The following is a 17,467-nucleotide window of genomic DNA, read 5'->3' on the forward strand; positions in this document are numbered from 1 at the left end:
TTGCACTACCAAGCTTAAACAATTCCATTGCTTTGGCTGAGCACCAGAGGAGTGCTTAAAACACGATTGAAAGTGCAGAGAGTATTCGGATTATTAACTTACTTAAAGGGTCTGAATCCCAGCAGTGTGATGGGCATGACACAGAGCCTGAATCATTCATCTGTGCTGTGCTCTGGGCTGTGGGCAGCTCTGTAACAGCTCAGACACAGATTTGGATCCTTAATAGAATGTGGGACATATCTCAGTGCTGGGTTGGTTTTCCTCTGCTGTAACAAAAATGCTTTTAATTCAGTTGTTGGTGTCCATTTCTGTTCACATCCTTGCAGTGTTGGTGCCATACCTTAGTCCTGTGGGGGTGGTCACTGATGCTCTGTTCCTTTCAGGAAACAAACACAGAAGTGAATTCAAGTTCTTGGTGGATCAAGTAAATAAACGGTGGAAGAAAATGGGTGAGAGGAAAGCAGAAAGTGCTCAAAGCAAAGAGGAAGTCGCTGTCAAAGAGCTGCCAGCAGCTGCAGGTCAGTCACATTTCATATTGTCCCCTCTTGGACCACACTAAGAGGTGCTGCATTCCCAAAGAAATGGTCTTTCATCTGTTGTTGTTCTTCTAGACCCTTTAAGGGAAAAAAAGCCCAAAGATCAAACAGACCCTAAAGTGATTTACTGCTATTGATTTTAGCGTGGAACATAGGCATGACCCATAATAAATGCATGAGTTTGGTTTCTGTGTGTTGGGTGTGCATGTGCTTTATCTGGGGCACGTTCCAGTGGGCTGAAACGGGTGTCAGGTTCTGGCTCAGCTTTGCTGCAGATGTTGAGGGTGGCCTCACTCTGGAATGGAGGTGAGGATGGGTGCTGCTTGCTGCCTTTCAGCCTTCCAGGATCTTTACTGTGAGAAGGGGTTGGTGACAGGGAGCTGCAGAAGCATTTGTGGGGATTGGGTTCAGGAGGTTTTCTGTCCTGAGGCTGAAGCAGTAAAATCCTTGGGCTGGTTTTGGGCCGTTCATGCGGGATGTTGCCCCTCTGTGAGTTGCTGTGTTGTGTGTTTGTAGCCTGGAGCACAGTGGGAGGTGGGAGGGATGGCTGCAGCTGTCCCTGGCTGGGAGGAAGGAGCAGCTGCTGGTTCTCCATCCTGCCCGGCCCAGCCAGCACCGGGCTGTGCCCTGGCAGCGCTGCCTGTGGGAGCCTCTGCTCCCTCTGCCTTGTGCCTCCTGGCTGCTTGGGCTGCTTGGGTGTGGGCTCTACAAGAGCATTCCTCAGCCTGAGGGAACTTGGGGATTTCTGTTCTGGGTTCTGGAGAGCCCCCTGGCCACAGTGGGACGTGCTGCTGTCAGAACACTCAGGAAAACACGGCAGTGTCGTTTGCCCCAGCTCTCACAGATCCCTGTGCTCTTGAGCTGCTTCAGCTGGGCCTCTCTCCACGGCTGGCTCTTCCAGCACAGCTCTGCAGAATAAAAAGAAATGAAGAGAACAGTATAATAGTATGAATTTTATCCTTATTGTTTCCTGCACACCTTGGAGCAGTGCATGATCCCTTCTGCGTGAAGGGTAAAAGTTAAAGGAATCTCAAAGATTCCTTATAAATAAATAAAAGATTTTAAGCTGTTCCTCTTCTATAGCAGAGGAAGAGGCAATGTGTTATTGAATAGTGGGTCACAGCCTTGATTTCCAGCTCTGGAAGGGAGGGATGGGCTGCTGTGGATTTTGGGGTTTCTCCTGTGTGAGCTGTTCTGTGTGTGCTGTCCTGCAGGCTCTGAGAAGAGCTGATGTAAAACCGTGGAGTTTTTCCAAAAGAGTGGTCAGGTAGAAAATAACTTGAATCAGATGTATCATTCTGCATCACGTTCAGAATGTGGCAGCCCCTCATTTGGTTCTGGCAAACCTGCACAATTTCCATTACACTTTGTTCTCTGAGCTTCCAATAATCCTTGGAATTTCAGTTTTATGCAAAACATCTGCACTCAGATGACTGTTTATAAACAACTGAAAAAGCAAAAAGGTGATTTACAGGGGAGGGAACAGATGCCTAAGGCCTGTTTGCTCTTGGTTCTTTGTAACAGCAATTGCCTTTGTATTAAACTGGGAATTACAGCATGGGCAAGGAAGAAGGCAGTAATGGCCTGATGGTAAGCTGGTAGAGCCAAGGCTTTGTCTGCATTCCTTATCCACTTGCTTTGTGTTCTCGTGGAAGTGGTGGAATTGTACAGAATTGAAAGAGATCTTTGGTTTGGTTGGGGCTTTGTTGGTTTGTTCGTTTATTTTAATTTCCTCCTCCATCTCTCCTATTGCCTCTCCTGGGCTATTGGTTGATGTAATTTAACCTCACTCTGCTTGTGGTGACATTTTAATCATCTGTTCCTGATTTACGTCATCTTGCTTTTCATCTTTAAGTTTAAAATATGTTTCCCAGTCTTTATAACTTTTAAACATGGGGCTGTGCTTTGTCTGAGGGGAAGGCGCCATAAGGATTTGATATATATTGGTGCTAAATAATTTGATTCAATAAATATTAACTGTGCTGAGCTGCATTATTGCACAGGCCTTTGCTATTTTTACCCTGCTAATTTCAGAGTTGCGTTTCATTAGTTGGACAACCGACTCACTGGGATCTGCTGGTTGTTTTCAGCAGACAAAAATATGCCCCTGATATTTAATTATGCCTGTTAGCAGGAGAGAAAGGGCAAGCTGAGCTGAATCCAAAGACTGTGAAGCCCCTCCACACTCTGATTAAAGTTCTGCTTGGCCATTTCTGTCCCAGCCATTGCTGGAGGGGCAGAGAAGTCGGCGTGGTTTGAGAATCAGTTATCGCTGAGATGGGTCTGCAGAGGCTTCGTGTCCTGAGGGGCTTTTTAGTGGAGTAACTCGCTTGCAAATGTTTGTGGGTATGGATGAGGGCAGTCTGTCTTTTCGTACCAGAATTTTTAACCTGTATCTGTTTTCTCTTTGGAGGGGCAGAAGGTCTCTGTTCAGAGAACTGTTCATCTTTTCATTGAACAAAACACTTGACACAAAAACCAGCGGAAGGGTTTTCAATTTTTGCCTGTTGTGTTGCCTAGAAATGATTTTTCCCGTTGAAATGGAAATGTCAGTGCACTGACCTTGTCTGAGCTGCATAAGGAAGTAAATCACAACTGAAAATAAGCCTGTTAACTTGGTCTGTAGAACTTAAAGCTCAAGCTGTCTGATGTAGGGGCTGAAGCACAAGCAGCCAACAGCACTCATGAAGTGCTTGCTAATTTCTGAAGTAAAGTTCCATCTTATGAAATGTGTAACACATCCTCACCCTTTATTTCTTTCCTTGTGTTTGAAACTCAGCAGTGAAACATTTCGGGTTCTCAGGGAGTTCTTGGTTGGTTTCTTTTTTTAAATATGCATGAAAAGAAATTCAACCTTTGAAACTGTCAGTTTTGGAGAATAAGTTTGTGGGAATGAGATGTTGGTATTTAAATGTTTATAACTTAATTTTTTCTTGAAAATCTTATCTCTGGGCTGCAGAATCCTAAACAATGGTATTTTGCATTATCATTCATTCTCATCTATGTCTTTCCACTTAGTAGAACCTGGGGAAGCCCAAGCACTCCAATCAGAAATTCCTGATGGCCAAAGAAATGAATCTCATGGCTCGAAGCAATGGCAGAGATCATCCTCTCCCGAGTTCTCCCTGTCCTCTGGCTCGACATGCAGGTCAGTGGGGCAGCCCTGCTGCTGCTGCGTGCTGGGGCAGAGCTGTGGCCCTGCCAGGAGCAGTGCAGGCACCAGCTCACAGGAGGGGTGCTGCCTGGGCTCACAACTCCTTCTGCACCTGTTCCTGGGCTTCCCTCGCTTCAGGAATGGAGCTAAAGTACATGTAGGAGCCACTTAATCCTTTGTAATGCCTTCGCTTTATCACTGTCTCACCATGGGGCTGGGATTTTGTTAATTGTAGTGAAATAAATCCAGCAGAAACCAAACAAGAATGATTTAGATGTTGATGGTTTTAGTAGTATTGTGGTATTGTTTCAAGTAATGGGTTTCTGAGCCTTGTGTTTTTCTGATAACGAGAGGGTATCCTTTGCCAAGAGTAAATGTTTTTCACATTGAAATGTCAAAACGGGAAATATATTTGGAATTCCAAATCTGCATGCCGTGTTCCTGCAAGGAGGGCACTTCTAAATGGAGGGCTGTTGTATTGATGAATTAAAACAAAATGAAAATGTTGAGTAGCATATAGAATGTAACAGAACAATCTGCAAGTCGGAGTTGAAGTGTTTGTTCTGCAAAAAGATGCTGCAAAGAAATCAGTGATTCTTCTGTTTTCTCCTTCATAAGGTTTGTCCCTTTTCACTTTCATGTCAATACTTGCTAATGGTTGGTCAAGGTTAGAAATTCATCCATTGTACTCTAATCACTGATGAACTGATACTGTTCAAAGGTCTGTGCTAAAATGAAGAAATGAGAATTTTACTCCTGCTGGAGTAAAGATCCAGGAGTGGAGGCTGTAGCAGTGCCCCAGACATGCTGGTGCTCTAGGGAGATTGATGATCCCACCCAGGGAGCAAACTGTGTGTTACAGATAAGCACCCAAACACAGCCATGGCTTTGAAAGGGTCATTTTTCAAAGCTCTGAAGCCACGGTTACACAGGGCTTCCACAGGACTGCAGTGCTCCATATGAATAGTCCTGTGGAATTCCTTGACTTTCTGGGACTGAAGCCAGATTTTATGCAGCTGCTTAAACAATAGGAAAATCAGAAAATAAATTAGGAGGAACAATGATAAGCCAGTTAATGAGCTATGTAAAGGAAATATTCCATTATAAGTGTTTTATATAATGGGGATAATACGCAGTTCTTTAAGCAAATTATTTTTTCTTAAAACTGTGTTCAACACAAATGTTGGTTCTTGATGACTAGAGTGAGACCTGAGCAGCAGACAAAACCCAGCACTGGCCATGTCTGAGATGCTAAAACACAGTCAGAATTTTGAAATCCTGGTGGGAAAGTGCTGTGTCCACAGCCTGTGTAAATCCCTGTGCTGTTGGAATGGCCAGAGCCTGCAGTGTCTGCCAGGAGGGGTTCATGCCCATGGAAGGGGCCCCATTTGCAATAAATGGGGCTTTTTGGCAGTGAGTTTAGGAGCCATTGATCAGGATCCGAGCTCTGGGTTTAGCAGGTCACTTATCCTTGGATTTATGTGCTTTACATAATATGGGCTTTAGTTCATCAGCTGAGGAGGTAGAAATGGGAGTGCACTGCATGGCAGCAGCCCTCTGAAATGGGTGGCATGGGTTGGCAAGGCTGGCAGGATGGAGTGCTTGGAAATGCTGTGTGAGCCTTTCTGGGCTGCTGCCTCAGCCTGAGCTTGGAGGCAGTGCTGTCCTGCGCCCTGGCCATCGCTGTCAGATGAGAGAAGTGTATGAAAATGTGTTGATCAGTGCAATAATTGCCTTTTATAGATCTTCAGGACTTTTTTTACTTAATAAATCTTGCACTGCTTTGGCTCAGCGATCATTTGTATCACAGTGTTTGATCTGTGAGTTTTGGCCTCAGATACGGGTTCATTGTGAAGGGATGATGATACTTTTCTGCTATGCTGTTGATTCATACTTTTCTTCCCAAAACTTTGAGCTGTAACAAATGGCAGGAGCTGTGAGGCCTGGTGGCAAGTCCTGAGGTTGTCAGATAGGGCCAGCTGGTGGCCTCTGATGTGCGTGGTGGAAGCTCTCACATACAGGCTGTGTCCAGGAGGACATCAGTCCCTGGGCTGGGGACATCTCTGAGCCCTGGAAGCAGGAGTTGTGGTAGGGAGTGCTCCTGGTGCTTCAGCCACCACATCCCACTGCTGCCAGATTCCTGAGGGAAGCAGTTCAGGAAGATGCAGCGGTTCTTTCCCTTTTCCCAAGGAACAGCCTCAGAGGTATCTTCTCGGGCTGCAGAGCAGGCCATGGAAAACTGAGGAAGCCTGGAGAGAGTCAAGGAAAACAGCAAGGTGGTGGAACCTGTGCAGGGTTTGGTACAGACAACAGCCCTCTGTGGGGGCCTGGGCAAAGCCAAGGCTGGCAGGCCTCTCCAGAGACAGGAGCACAAAGCCACGGGCACGTGCTCTAAAGAGGAGGTTCTGGAAAGCCAGGGACAGGAGCATGGATCCATGGGCACATGCTCTGAAGGGGAGGTTCTGGAAAGCCAGGGACAGGAGCATGGATCCATGGGCACATGCTCTGAAGGGGAGGTTCTGGAAAGCCATGGACAGGAGCATGGATCCATGGGCACATGCTCTGAAGGGGAGGTTCTGGAAAGCCATGGAAGATGCTGTGTTGCACAGCTCATCTTGCACATGGCACGGTGCCTGGCTGCTCCAGCAGCGAGCTCATCTCGTTCCTTGCAGGGGGACAAGGTGCAGGCAGGATTGCAAGAGGGGGAAAGCTGCTTGCCCTCACTCCTGGGCATTCAGCTCCAAATGACATTGGTAAAACGAGATGGGCTGGAGCTCATCTCTTGTGCCAGCATTGAGGGAGAACATGCCTGGAGCCTGGGCCAGGGCACATGGATGGATGGGAGGATGGATAGGAGGATGCTGGCTGCTCATGCGAGGCCGAGGAGGAACCTAATCTGCCTTAAAATAAACCAATTCAAAGGACTGTTTGCTCCTCTCAGTTTTAGAGCAAGACATGTCGTTCACACTTACATCAGCTTTTTTTCTCTCTACTTTAGGGTGGTGTGTTTATCCTAAATGCAAGAGATGGGGTTGTGGAAATCAAACCCAACTGGTGGTCAAGAAAGGAAGAGTTGACTCTTGGGTGACTGACTGTAGGGGATCAGGGGAACCAATCCTGCAGAAATATGGAGTGGGACAATTGCCTGAATCACTGGAGATGCATTTTCCCATCATGGAGGCATGAATAAGTGCAGGATCACCCTGCCACAGGGTGCTGGCTGCATCTTGAGCAGTTCACATGAAGAACTTTATTCATTTTGGCTGTAAAAATTGACTCATCTGGAAATGATCTGTAAAATTGTGGGAGAGATTAGTGACCTTCACTTAAGGAAAGGACAGAAGAACTGTTGTGGGAATTTGTCTTGAATTTGGAGTCTGAATGAAGTCTGAAGGGGTGTTTTGCTGTGCCTGGATGCAATGTAGATAGATACCTTTGAAGCATTGAAAAGGCAGAAAACACTGGAGAAATTAACAAAACAAAAATTCTAAATTCTGTGATCTCTTTAGCCTCTCTGAGCTAAAATTTATAGAAAAAAACCCTTCACAATGAGGTGGCTGTTTCTCTTATTTAATTCATAATCTTCAGTTTAAGGACTAATCATTTGATGCTAAGAAGAGGGAGGAGTTTTCTTCAGGAAAAGTTAATTTAAAATACAAATTCAGTTGGTGGTCAAAGTGGCTTTTGTTTAGTTGACAGTGGTTTTTGATAATTGTTTTTCAACTGTGACATATTTGAGGATATTTTTTTAAATTTTCGAACACGTTTGTCCCCTGGCACGTGCCAGAAAGGTGTGTGATTACCTGAGCTCCAGAGCCAGCCTCGCCTGGGCTCAGTAACTGAGACTGAGGTGTGGCAGAGCGGGATGCAGAGAGCTGCTGCTTCCCTGAGGGGCTGGCGAGGGCCAGTGGGATGCTGGAAGGGATCCTGAAGCAAAGGGCTGTTGGCTCCAGCTGGGAGTTCAGAGCCCTGCTTTGCACAGCTCCTGCAGCTCCTCAGCCTCTCGCTGCAATTAGCGCGTGGGAGTTAATTGGCTTCTCTGGGGACCCATGGCTGTGGCGTCAAGGGCCCCTCCATGGCTCCATGTGTAGGCCAAAGGTGGAACTCGCTCCAGGACGTTTTGTACTTGGTTTTAAAAAAGTTTGGTAGGCCCAGATTCCGCATGTGAATTCTGAACGCACATTACTGGTTTGAACGTTAGCCAGACTTGTGCAGTTTTATTGTTTTGCGGTGACAAACACGGCGGGTGATAAATGCTGCAGTTTTCAAGGCAGGGAAGTACATCATGTTCGGGCCTCAAACCTGTTCTTTTTCTATTTCGGGGGACTAAAAGCACACAAATAGTCCTGTGTCCTCCCCAGTTCTTTTTTAAAATGCAACTGGAACATCAGAGTGGGGTTTGGAAATATGATGATAACTCATTCCCTGGGCATCCACTTCGTGCACCGAAAATGAGCTTTTGATGGGCTTCTAATTCTGAGAGTAAAAACAAAGTTGACTTTCAAAACGTTTCCCATCCATTTTTGGTATCTTTTTCCTTTTTATCTGTGTGACTGAATGTGCATGTGTTGGAGGTTACTCTAACCTGGTGTTGTTTGTCCAGCCAAATTCCTGTTGGTTCTGTAGTTATCGCCACAGTGACAGCTGAGGACTCTCACTTCACAGGGGAGACAAAATGGCAAAGGGTGAAAAAATCCTGCTGTCTTACAGAAATGTTATGTCACACTGATTTATTTAAGAGAGACTTGAAAAAAAGAAGGTACACTTTTCCCCCCAAGACGTCTTGCAGATCCTCTCCAAAGAAACTTTCTGGTGCCTGAGAATACAGAGGTGGTGTAGTTACCACCTAACATACATAAACATAGAACTGTCTTGTGTGTTAAATAATGACAATGACACCAGGGATAACTGAAAATGAAGTGAGACAGAAGCTTCTGGACTGTGCTGTAGGTCGGTGTTATTTCCCATTGCTGTTGGTACTGGAGGGATTTGTCTCATCCAGGGGTTCTGCTCCGTTGCCAAGTGGAGCCCTGCGTTGCTGTAGGTGTTGCTGAAATAATTTCCATCCATTTTATTTTCCCCTTCAGCACCAACTCGGACATTCTGGCAGATACGGAAGGGTCTGAGACGTGTTCAGCGTCCTCTGACAGGTGAGTAGAAGATCCAAGAGCTGAAGTCCTTGGGATGGGTTTAGGTCTGTAGCTTGCAGTTGGTGGAATCCTGGAGAAGCAAATGCCTCAGGAAAGTCAGATTCTTGAAGAATCCCCACAGTTCTGGGAAGCACAGTTTGGTCAGTGTATATGGATCCTTGAAAAATGATCCCTGGGTCCTCCAAGAATCCACAGATGCCCAATTGAATATCTTTATTATAAGGGATATATAACTCTATATTTTAATTAAAAAAAAAAAGAAGAGGAGACTGCTTTGTTATGGAAAATTAAATCTGATCTATTACATTTGAAAATTCGATTGTTGACAGAGCTGTAGGTGAGGCTGTCAAGTTGAACCCACTGGAATTGAGCATCTGTTTTGATTTACTTCTGTTTGAGATTAGAAGAGCACTTCTTGGTTGTTAAAATCTCAGTGTCTGCAAGTCTGAATCATGTTTGTGTTTCCCATGTGAAAAGCCATGTGAAGGGGCTGGGGGGAGCTGGAGAGGGCTGTGGGTCCATGAGGCCCCTCGGTGCTCTGCACTTGTGTTCAGTGCCAGCACCAAACCCAGCTGGATCTGCCTGCTGGGGTTCTCACAGACCAGCCTGGCCATGGCTGGGGCTCCCAGGGATGCAGGAGAGCCATTTCCATCATGATGCAGCTCTGAAACACAACTTGTTCCTGCTGTATCTTAGTGTGTGTCTGGTGGCAGTCAGCAGATGTGGATTGAGCATCTCAGAGTTGTCCATTGTTATTTTCAGTTGTGAATTCCCACTTTAAGACAAATTAATAGTCCCTGCAGGATGGGTTCAGCCTAGCAGATGGTATAAAACAGAGTGCACTTAAAAGGAATGTTTAATTAGCAAAAGCTGTTGACAGATTAGTGGCATCTTTCATGTCAACACTATGTGGAATTTTAAGCTCCAAGGCTGAATGACGGAAATCAGCTGCTTCATTTACATACAGCTAGTTTAAGAATTTTTTATTTAAAATTAACTGTGACTAAAAATAAAACAGTTGTTGAGTTTTCTGTGGCAAATACTTTGTCCATAAATGAGGAGAGTGCCTGGCAAGGCTGCAGGCCCCAAGCCCTCCTTTGGGGGTAACGTGGACCAACCTCTCATCCTGCTTCCAGGTGGCTGTGCCCCAAACTGCCTTCTCTGATAGAACATCCCTATGGTTTTGTCAGTGCCAGGAGTTGTCCTCAGTTATGGACAAGGAATCTGGGAGGTTGCTGCTGTTCCTTGGGTTCCAAGCTGGTCTCTGGGGACCGAAGTAGAGGCATTGTGATGACCCTGTTCTTGCAGGCTCTGGGGCTATGGGATGATTTGTGGTGCTGTCACCTTCCTCAAATGAGAAGGCAGAGAAATATTTCTCTCCCCATCCCTGGAAGTGCTCAAGCCAGGCTGGACGGGGCTTGGCGCGCCCTGGCGTAGCGGAAGGTGTCCCTGCCCATGGCAGGGTGGGATGAGATGATCTTTAAGGTCCCTTCCCACCCAAGCCGTGCCCTGGTTCCCCGTCACCCGTAGCACGTAGGTGTGCAGCATCTGTGCCCTGTGCACAGCAGCAGTGTGTGCTGCCTGGGCCCGTGCACACCCTGTGTTCTCTCCCCACAGCAGCTCCGTGGCCCTGGCAGGGAGCAGGAGGAAGCTGCGGCGGCCGCGCGCCCCCGAGGACGGCGGGGCGCTGCCCCAGGGCAAGAGGAAGAGGAGCTAGTGCTGCAGGCATGGCCAGCTCAGCCTGGGAACCCTCCTGGCTCCTCCCGTGCTCTGAGTGTCTGGGTGCTCAGTAAATGCTGCATTTTCATCACTGCCATTCCAGCTGCCTTCATCGCCAGGCCGGGGCCGTGCCCGCAGCCCTGGGGCCATTGGTGGTTGAGCTTGGGCACAGAGTCCAGAGCCTGCAGGAGCCTGACCTGGCTCCTGTGCCCGAGTTCTCCCTGGTGCAGCCCCTGGGCTGTGTGCTGCCACTGTCCTGCTTGCATCCTGGGCCAGCCCCATGTGCCCTCCTGGGAGCAGCTGCAGGACGGTGTTGGTTTGGGGCTGGGCAGGCACTGGTGCCCCAGTTCCTGGCACAGGGAATGCCCTACACTAACAGGCTTTTTTATATATGTCTTTGTAAACTTACTCAGTATTACGTGTCATTATTTCAGTTTGAAGTCCTGAAACTGGGAAGAAATCAGAAGGTTGTTAACATGAGGTATTTTAGCTCTCAAGCAAATAGTTACATTGCAAAGTGTGATCTTCCTTAGGAGGTGGTGGGATTTTGTCGTGCAAGAAAATGAAGGAAATGCAAGAAACCTGAACACCAGGGAAGGCTTTGGAGAATAAAGCTTGTAAGCAAAATACGAAAATACTTCAGGTGCTTTTGCTGAGCCCTGAAGATTTGGTCAGTGGGAACTTGGCAAAGAAGGCACAAAGTCTGGGTAAGATTGAGGGTTATTGTGTCTTGACTTCAGAGTGAAGCTGGGATTCAGAAATAATCCTCCTCAAACCAATATTCCCAGGAATATTTGTGTTTGGAACAGGCTAAATCATGGCAGATATAAACTATCATAAGTGCATGAGATGGAGTGATGCAGAGGCAAAGCAGAAATCTGGTTGTGTTGATTTGGTTCTTTTTTACTAAACCAATCCTTTTGAAAGACAATTATCGATGTCTGCTTTAGGGCTGCCTTTTTGTCACAGCAGCTCACCTCAGGCATTGGAGTTGGTTGCAGCTGGCCGGTGAATCGGAATAATACTGTAAATTAGTATCATAAAGGGCTTTCTGCAGGCGTGTGCTGCTGTGGGGGAGGGCTCTGGTGCCTGCTGTGGCTGCAGCACTGACATTCCCACTGGAAATGGGCTGAGGAGCCACTGCCTCGGGAGCTGTGGCAATTGCAGGGGGCAGGAGAAGGCAGAGAGCAGCTGACACATTAAATACAGGCGCAAATCAGACTGGTTTGCTGACCACCTGTGAACATTGGGGTTTTATGTCACTCATTGTTGTCATCACCATTTAACGTCCAAACTGGTGACCTTTCCCTGAGCTGGAGCTTCTCCCCTCCTTTTGATGGGGCTGTGGGTTGGTGCCACTCGTGGAGTTGGCAAACCTGAGTGGGGTGTGTGGCTGTGAGTTATGGTGGCTGAGGTGCAGGGAGAGGCTGAGGGAGCAAACACGCTGGGCTTAGGAAAAAACATGGATTTGATGGTCTGCCTCATTCCCACCCTGGCAGGACCCTCTGCCAGTCTCTGTGCCACACCCGGGGCCAGCCCCAGGCAGTGCCAGGCTGCTGCCAGGCCCAGCCTGTGCCAGGAGTGGCTGCTGATCCCCCGGGTGCCATAAACGATGCTTGCTGCGCATCTCACCAACCCAAGGGTCACAGGAACTGCATAACATAAGGGAAAAAACAGCAGGGAACGAAACACAGTGTCCTCCCCACGCTGTGCGGTCCCCTGCTCCCCTGGGCAGCTCTGCTCCTCCGTCACCGAGTCAAGGGGCACTGGAACAGCAGGGGCAGCCGGGCTGGGGGCACTGGGACAGCTGGGACAGCCGGGCTGGGGGCACTGGGACAGCTGGGACAGCCGGGCTGGGGGCACTGGGGACAGCCGGGCTGGGGGCACTGGAACAGCTGGGACAGCCGGGCTGGGGGCACTGGGACAGCTGGGACAGCCGGGCTGGGGGCACTGGAACAGCTGGGACAGCCCGGCTGGGGGCACTGGGACAGCCGGGCTGGGGGCACTGGAACAGCTGGGACAGCCCGGCTGGGGGCACTGGGGACAGCCGGGCTGGGGGCACTGGAACAGCTGGGACAGCCCGGCTGGGGGCACTGGGACAGCCCGGCTGGGGGCACTGGGGACAGCCCGGCTGGGGGCACTGGGACAGCCCGGCTGGGGGCACTGGGACAGCCGGGCTGGGGGCACTGGGGACAGCCAGGCTGGGGGCACTGGGACAGCCGGGCTGGGGGCACTGGAACAGCTGGGACAGCCAGGCTGGGGGCACTGGGGACAGCCAGAGGAGCCGAGCTGGCGCTGACGGGGGAGATGCTCAGGGGGATGTGGGACGGGGTCCTGCTGGGCTGAGCACGGCCCCTTGGGGTGGAACCCCACCCACCATTGTGTTCTTGGGATGAGTAATCAAAGTTACTGCATCCTCCTGACACCTTTTCACTGATGGTGAGTGATGTTTGTCACATCCCCGCAGCCAAAGCCTTGTGCTGGGCTGGGAGCCCAGGGCCCCCCTGTCCCACCCTGCCCTGGGGTCCTGAGCACCCTCCGTCCCACCCTGCTGTGGCTCCATCCCCGGACCGGACCCAAGGCAGGTTCCCCGTGGCTGTGGCTCCATCCCCGGACCGGACCCGAGGCAGGTTCCCCGTGGCTGTGGCTCCATCCCCGGACCGGACCCGAGGCAGGTTCCCCGTGGCTGTGGCTCCATCCCCGGACCGGACCCGAGGCAGGTTCCCCGTGGCTGTGGCTCCATCCCCGGACGGGACCCGAGGCAGGTTCCCCGTGGCTGTGGCTCCATCCCCGGAGCGCTGGGAGCAGCGCAGGAGCTCGCAGGGGCCCGATGCTGGCGGCCCGGGTGGGGCTGGGCTGGGCTGCCCCTGAAGCCGCTTTGGGCAGGGAATCCAGCCTGCAGGAAATGAGCTCCGTCACGGAGCGGTCCCTCAGGCCGGGGCAGAAGGGCAAAAGTGGAAACAAAATAATCAAAAAGCAAAAATGTCCTGTTCCCCCAGGCCGGGAGGAGCCGTGAGAAAGGCAGCGGTGCTGGGAGCGGGGAGAAGCAGGAGCAGTCCCCGTGCTGGACAGGGGCTCCCCGCTGCCTCCCACCGCGGGCACCTCTGGGGCTGGAACCGGAGTGCGGGGTGGGGACATCGCCCGGCCGTGCTCGGCTCTGCGGGTACCAGCGAGTGCCTGCGGGGCTGCCTTTGGCAGGCGGGGATGCCGTGTGCCCACGCTGGGCTGTGTGCCTGGTTCTGCCTGCTCGGAACAGGTGCTGCTGTTTCCTGACCTTCCTCGAGCTCCCTGAGTGAGCTGGGCACACGGGGAGAGCTGAGGTCACTGGCACACAGCTGGCACACTCATGGGCACACGGGGAGCTGGCACACAGCTGTCACACAGCTGGCACATGGGGATCTGTCCCAGTGCCCCAGCTGGCTCTGCCCCGGGCTGGAGAGGTTCCCTCGCAGCCAGGAGCGGGCACTGCGAGCTCAGGACATGGGGCTGGGCTGAGCACCCCAGGAGGGACCTGTGGCCACTGGGGACAGGTAGGGTCAGGGCTCTCAAGGGCAATTCTCCAAGGATGATGTGTTTGCTGGCAAGAGTTAAAAACAAAAACGCTTTTGGCTGAAGGAGGGTCTGTTTTGATAGAAGAGCTGACAAACAGAGGAATTGAAGATGAATCACAGCTACCTGATGGGCAAACCCAACACCAGGATCTGCTGCCCAGAGGAGAGAATAATCATGGTCCTGTCCCACCTGGCATTGGAGGAGCCAGAGGGCCTGAATTCAAAATCATTTGGACAAATTGGTGAGTTGGCTCCAAAACAACCACCTGGAACTAAATAAAGAAGAGCATGAATGACCAGGTTCAGGAGGAAGGTAAACACATTACTGCAAATGGGAAGTAATTAGTGAGGCTGAAAAGTTTATATAAATGTAGCTGGGCTTCATTTTTGTAGTGAACTCTCGCTGCTCTGGTTAATTATTTGGCCCTACAGAGGCATTCCTGGAGCCTGCACTGGGGATTTCATTGCAGGTATTTGGTGGGAGAGAAATGGGGACTGTGTGGAAGAATCCTCCCCTGTGTGGGCATTCCCAGACACATCTGCTTAGATACTCACACACATCTACTGAATTATTCTGAGGATTGCAGCTTCCTTCTGTCACTTGGCTAAGATTGTTGTAGCGATGAGCACAAACGTGACTCACTTTCCTTTATAGACATGTGCAAATAAATGTGGAGTTTGCATATGAATATATTAAACCAGACTATATTCTGGTTTTGTTCTGACTCTTCTATCTTTACCTCACAAAATCTCAGCTAGATCTTGTTACTTATATTTTGTTCAAAGAGAAAAGTGCCTCACTTTAGTGGGCAGAGGCATCAGTGTGTGTGCAGGGGCTGCAGGCAGTGCAGTGCCTGGCATTACCTGGGGATCCATTCCTGTGGCTCTGGGAAGGTTTAGTGAATATCCCAGTCCAGGAGGTGACACTGGGTGTGGCACTGGGTGTGCAGCTCCTGTAGCCCCTGTCTGTCACTGCTGCAGGCGTGGGTCCCAGGGCTCTGGGTCTCGCTTTGCTTTTCGTTCCTTGACGGTGACTGGGAGTTCAGGGCACTGCAATCAACAGCTTGAGGTTACACACAAATGTAGTAATCCCCCCCAAAAGTAGTAAAATGGTTGTGTTATCTCCCAACAGCTTGATCCTGAAGCCTCTTTGTTAAAAACCACATGGATACATATTTCAACTTTATTATCCCAACTTGTTACTCCCAGGCTCTGGGCAGGCTCCATTGGTTTTATGGGCTTTGAGGCCATAATGGGAAGAAGCAGGAGCATTTTAGCACAAACGGTGTCCTTGGGAGCCCTGTGCAGGCCTGGCTGCTCGGGGAGGGGTCTGGGAGAGCCTCTGCCCCCTTTGCTGGGCTCGGGGTGCGGTGGGCGGGTGGGAGAGGGCAATTCCACAGAAACCACCCTGCGTCCACGCTCTGAGGCTGTGCCCAGCCCGGGTGGGACTGTCTGGGTGACAGCATCAGCCTGCATTATCGCATCAGCAGGATCCATGGCCTGCTCTCCTCTAAGTGGGTTTAAGCTGCTGGATTTGATCAGAGCCCTGCTGCAGTGTCCCGGGGCTCGCCCTGGGGCAGAGGTGGCACCTCAGAGTGCTCTGGGGTGTGTCTGCAGGGTTTCACGTGGAGTGCCAGGGATTGTGGGGATGGAAATGTGTGCTGGCTCAATGCCAGGAGGTCCAGGCTCTTTTTCCAGGGTTTAGCTCCCAAAGCTGGATGAGCCTGACTCGGGCTCCTGTGCTGGTGTGGGCTGGAGCCCATGGGAGCAGAGGCTGATGGATTTCAGTGAGCTGGGGACCCAGAGGAAATGGTTTGACTCCCACAAACCTTTTAGGGACATGATGTGAAAGGTTCTCTAGCACTGAATAAGTTTAGTGTAGTCCCACACTTCTTTTCTCTTCACAGTGGGGAAGAAAAAAGAAATTATCTTGATATGTGCATGAACTCATGTAAATTCTCTTTCTGCTGTGAATGCTTTATAAAACTCAAGACTGCAGCATCCAAGTAGATCCTCCCTTCTCCATTTGTCTGCATACACAAGTCAGCTTCTCTGGCTCCTTCTCCCTTCCCAGTGACGTTCTGATGACTCAGGTTCCAAAACCCTCCCCAGCCATGGCACAAGTCTGACAGCCAGGTGGTGTGACAGGCCAGCAGTTCTGGGACTGACTTATGGCTGCAGGGTTTTTTCTGTTTTTTGTTTTCTTTTTAATTGTGATCAATCTGAGGACTAGGTTTTTGGCTGGGTTTTTTTGTTGTCGTTGTTGTTTTTCAGCTAACAAAAAGAGATACCATGGCCAGAGGATGGAGCAGGCAGGTGAGATGGATGACACAGCATTACCCAGCAGTGTGACTGTCACCTGCATCTGAGCACATGGGTCTGGACTGGCTTATGTTCCCCTGAGCAGTGAACTCAGTAACACAAGGAATTGGGTGCATGGGTTTGGGACCAAACAGTCCTGTGCATTGCTGATATTTCCACGTTTTGTCTCCAAAGCCTTGTTTCCTTTGGTGCAGATTACAATATTGATTGTGTATTTTTCTGGAAATCAGCACACCAGCTGGTGAGCCATGGAGGAATTTGATATTGGACTTGAGAATTTACTCATGTGTACATTTAAGAAAGACACAGAAAAGTTGTCATTTACTGTGCCCTCAGGATGTTCCCAAGCCTGATTTAACACCCAGCATCCATCAGCTCTGTGTTGAAGCACAGGTATGCCTTTCCCATGAAGAATGTCCATGGCACTGCTCATCTCCATGGTTTTAGTAGATTTACCAGAGTCAGGCTTCCTGCTGGCTGAGTGCAAGAGATGAGGACTAGTTAAAAATGCTAGGATAAAGAGAAATTCCCATGCAAGAGCAGCCAGGTACCATTCCCTGGCTCTGCAGCCTGCTGTGTGCTGCAGCCACGCACGAGTTCATGGGCGGCTGCAGCTCCATCTGCAAAGCTGTGGCCTGGGCTTGACATCTTGCCAGCCCTCTTCTGTCCTGGGGACCATAAAGTTGTGATTCCAGATAGCTATTGGAAAAACAGCTATTTCAGATCCAGCAGTAAACCAAAATGCAATTAAATTTAGCTTTATTTAGTGTTTGTGCTTTTGATTATCCCAAAGCATGTATTTTAAAATAAAACTGTTTCCAGCTCCATGGCATCCCTGAACATTTAAAGCTGGAAGAAGTAGGGGGTGACTCAGAAAGCCCTTTGATTCTCACAGGATTCTTTGCTTCAAAATCACGTGTGTTTGGGTTTTAGTGGTGGAGCAGCTGCAGCTTTGCCTGAATAAGGACTGAGCATCTCTGGCTGTTGGGGGCCAATGCCCAGCCCTGATGGGCTCACCGGGGAAGGGCACTGGGA

At 49.8% G+C, this 17,467-nt stretch overlaps 1 protein-coding gene across 4 annotated transcripts in view; it reads left to right on the top strand.

Moving 5' to 3' along the window:
• Positions 1-14,793, top strand: part of RAD18 (RAD18 E3 ubiquitin protein ligase) — a 30,614-nt gene extending 15,821 nt beyond the window's left edge. Inside the window, exons 10-13 of one of the 4 annotated variants that reach the window (XM_059480098.1) lie at positions 384-518; positions 3,555-3,684; positions 8,778-8,840; positions 14,193-14,793. In XM_059480098.1, coding sequence (XP_059336081.1) covers positions 384-518; positions 3,555-3,684; positions 8,778-8,840; positions 14,193-14,217 — 353 coding nt within the window. In that variant the 3' untranslated portion in view covers positions 14,218-14,793. Of the gene's footprint in view, positions 1-383; positions 519-3,554; positions 3,685-8,777; positions 8,841-10,457; positions 11,804-14,192 lie in introns of those variants that run through there. The other 3 variants (XM_059480097.1, XM_059480095.1, XM_059480096.1) reach the window with 3 other exon arrangements.
• Positions 14,794-17,467: the final 2,674 nt, after the last annotated feature.

This window comes from Ammospiza nelsoni, chromosome 11 (assembly GCF_027579445.1).
Source record: "Ammospiza nelsoni isolate bAmmNel1 chromosome 11, bAmmNel1.pri, whole genome shotgun sequence".
Taxonomy (NCBI): Eukaryota; Metazoa; Chordata; class Aves; order Passeriformes; family Passerellidae; genus Ammospiza; species Ammospiza nelsoni.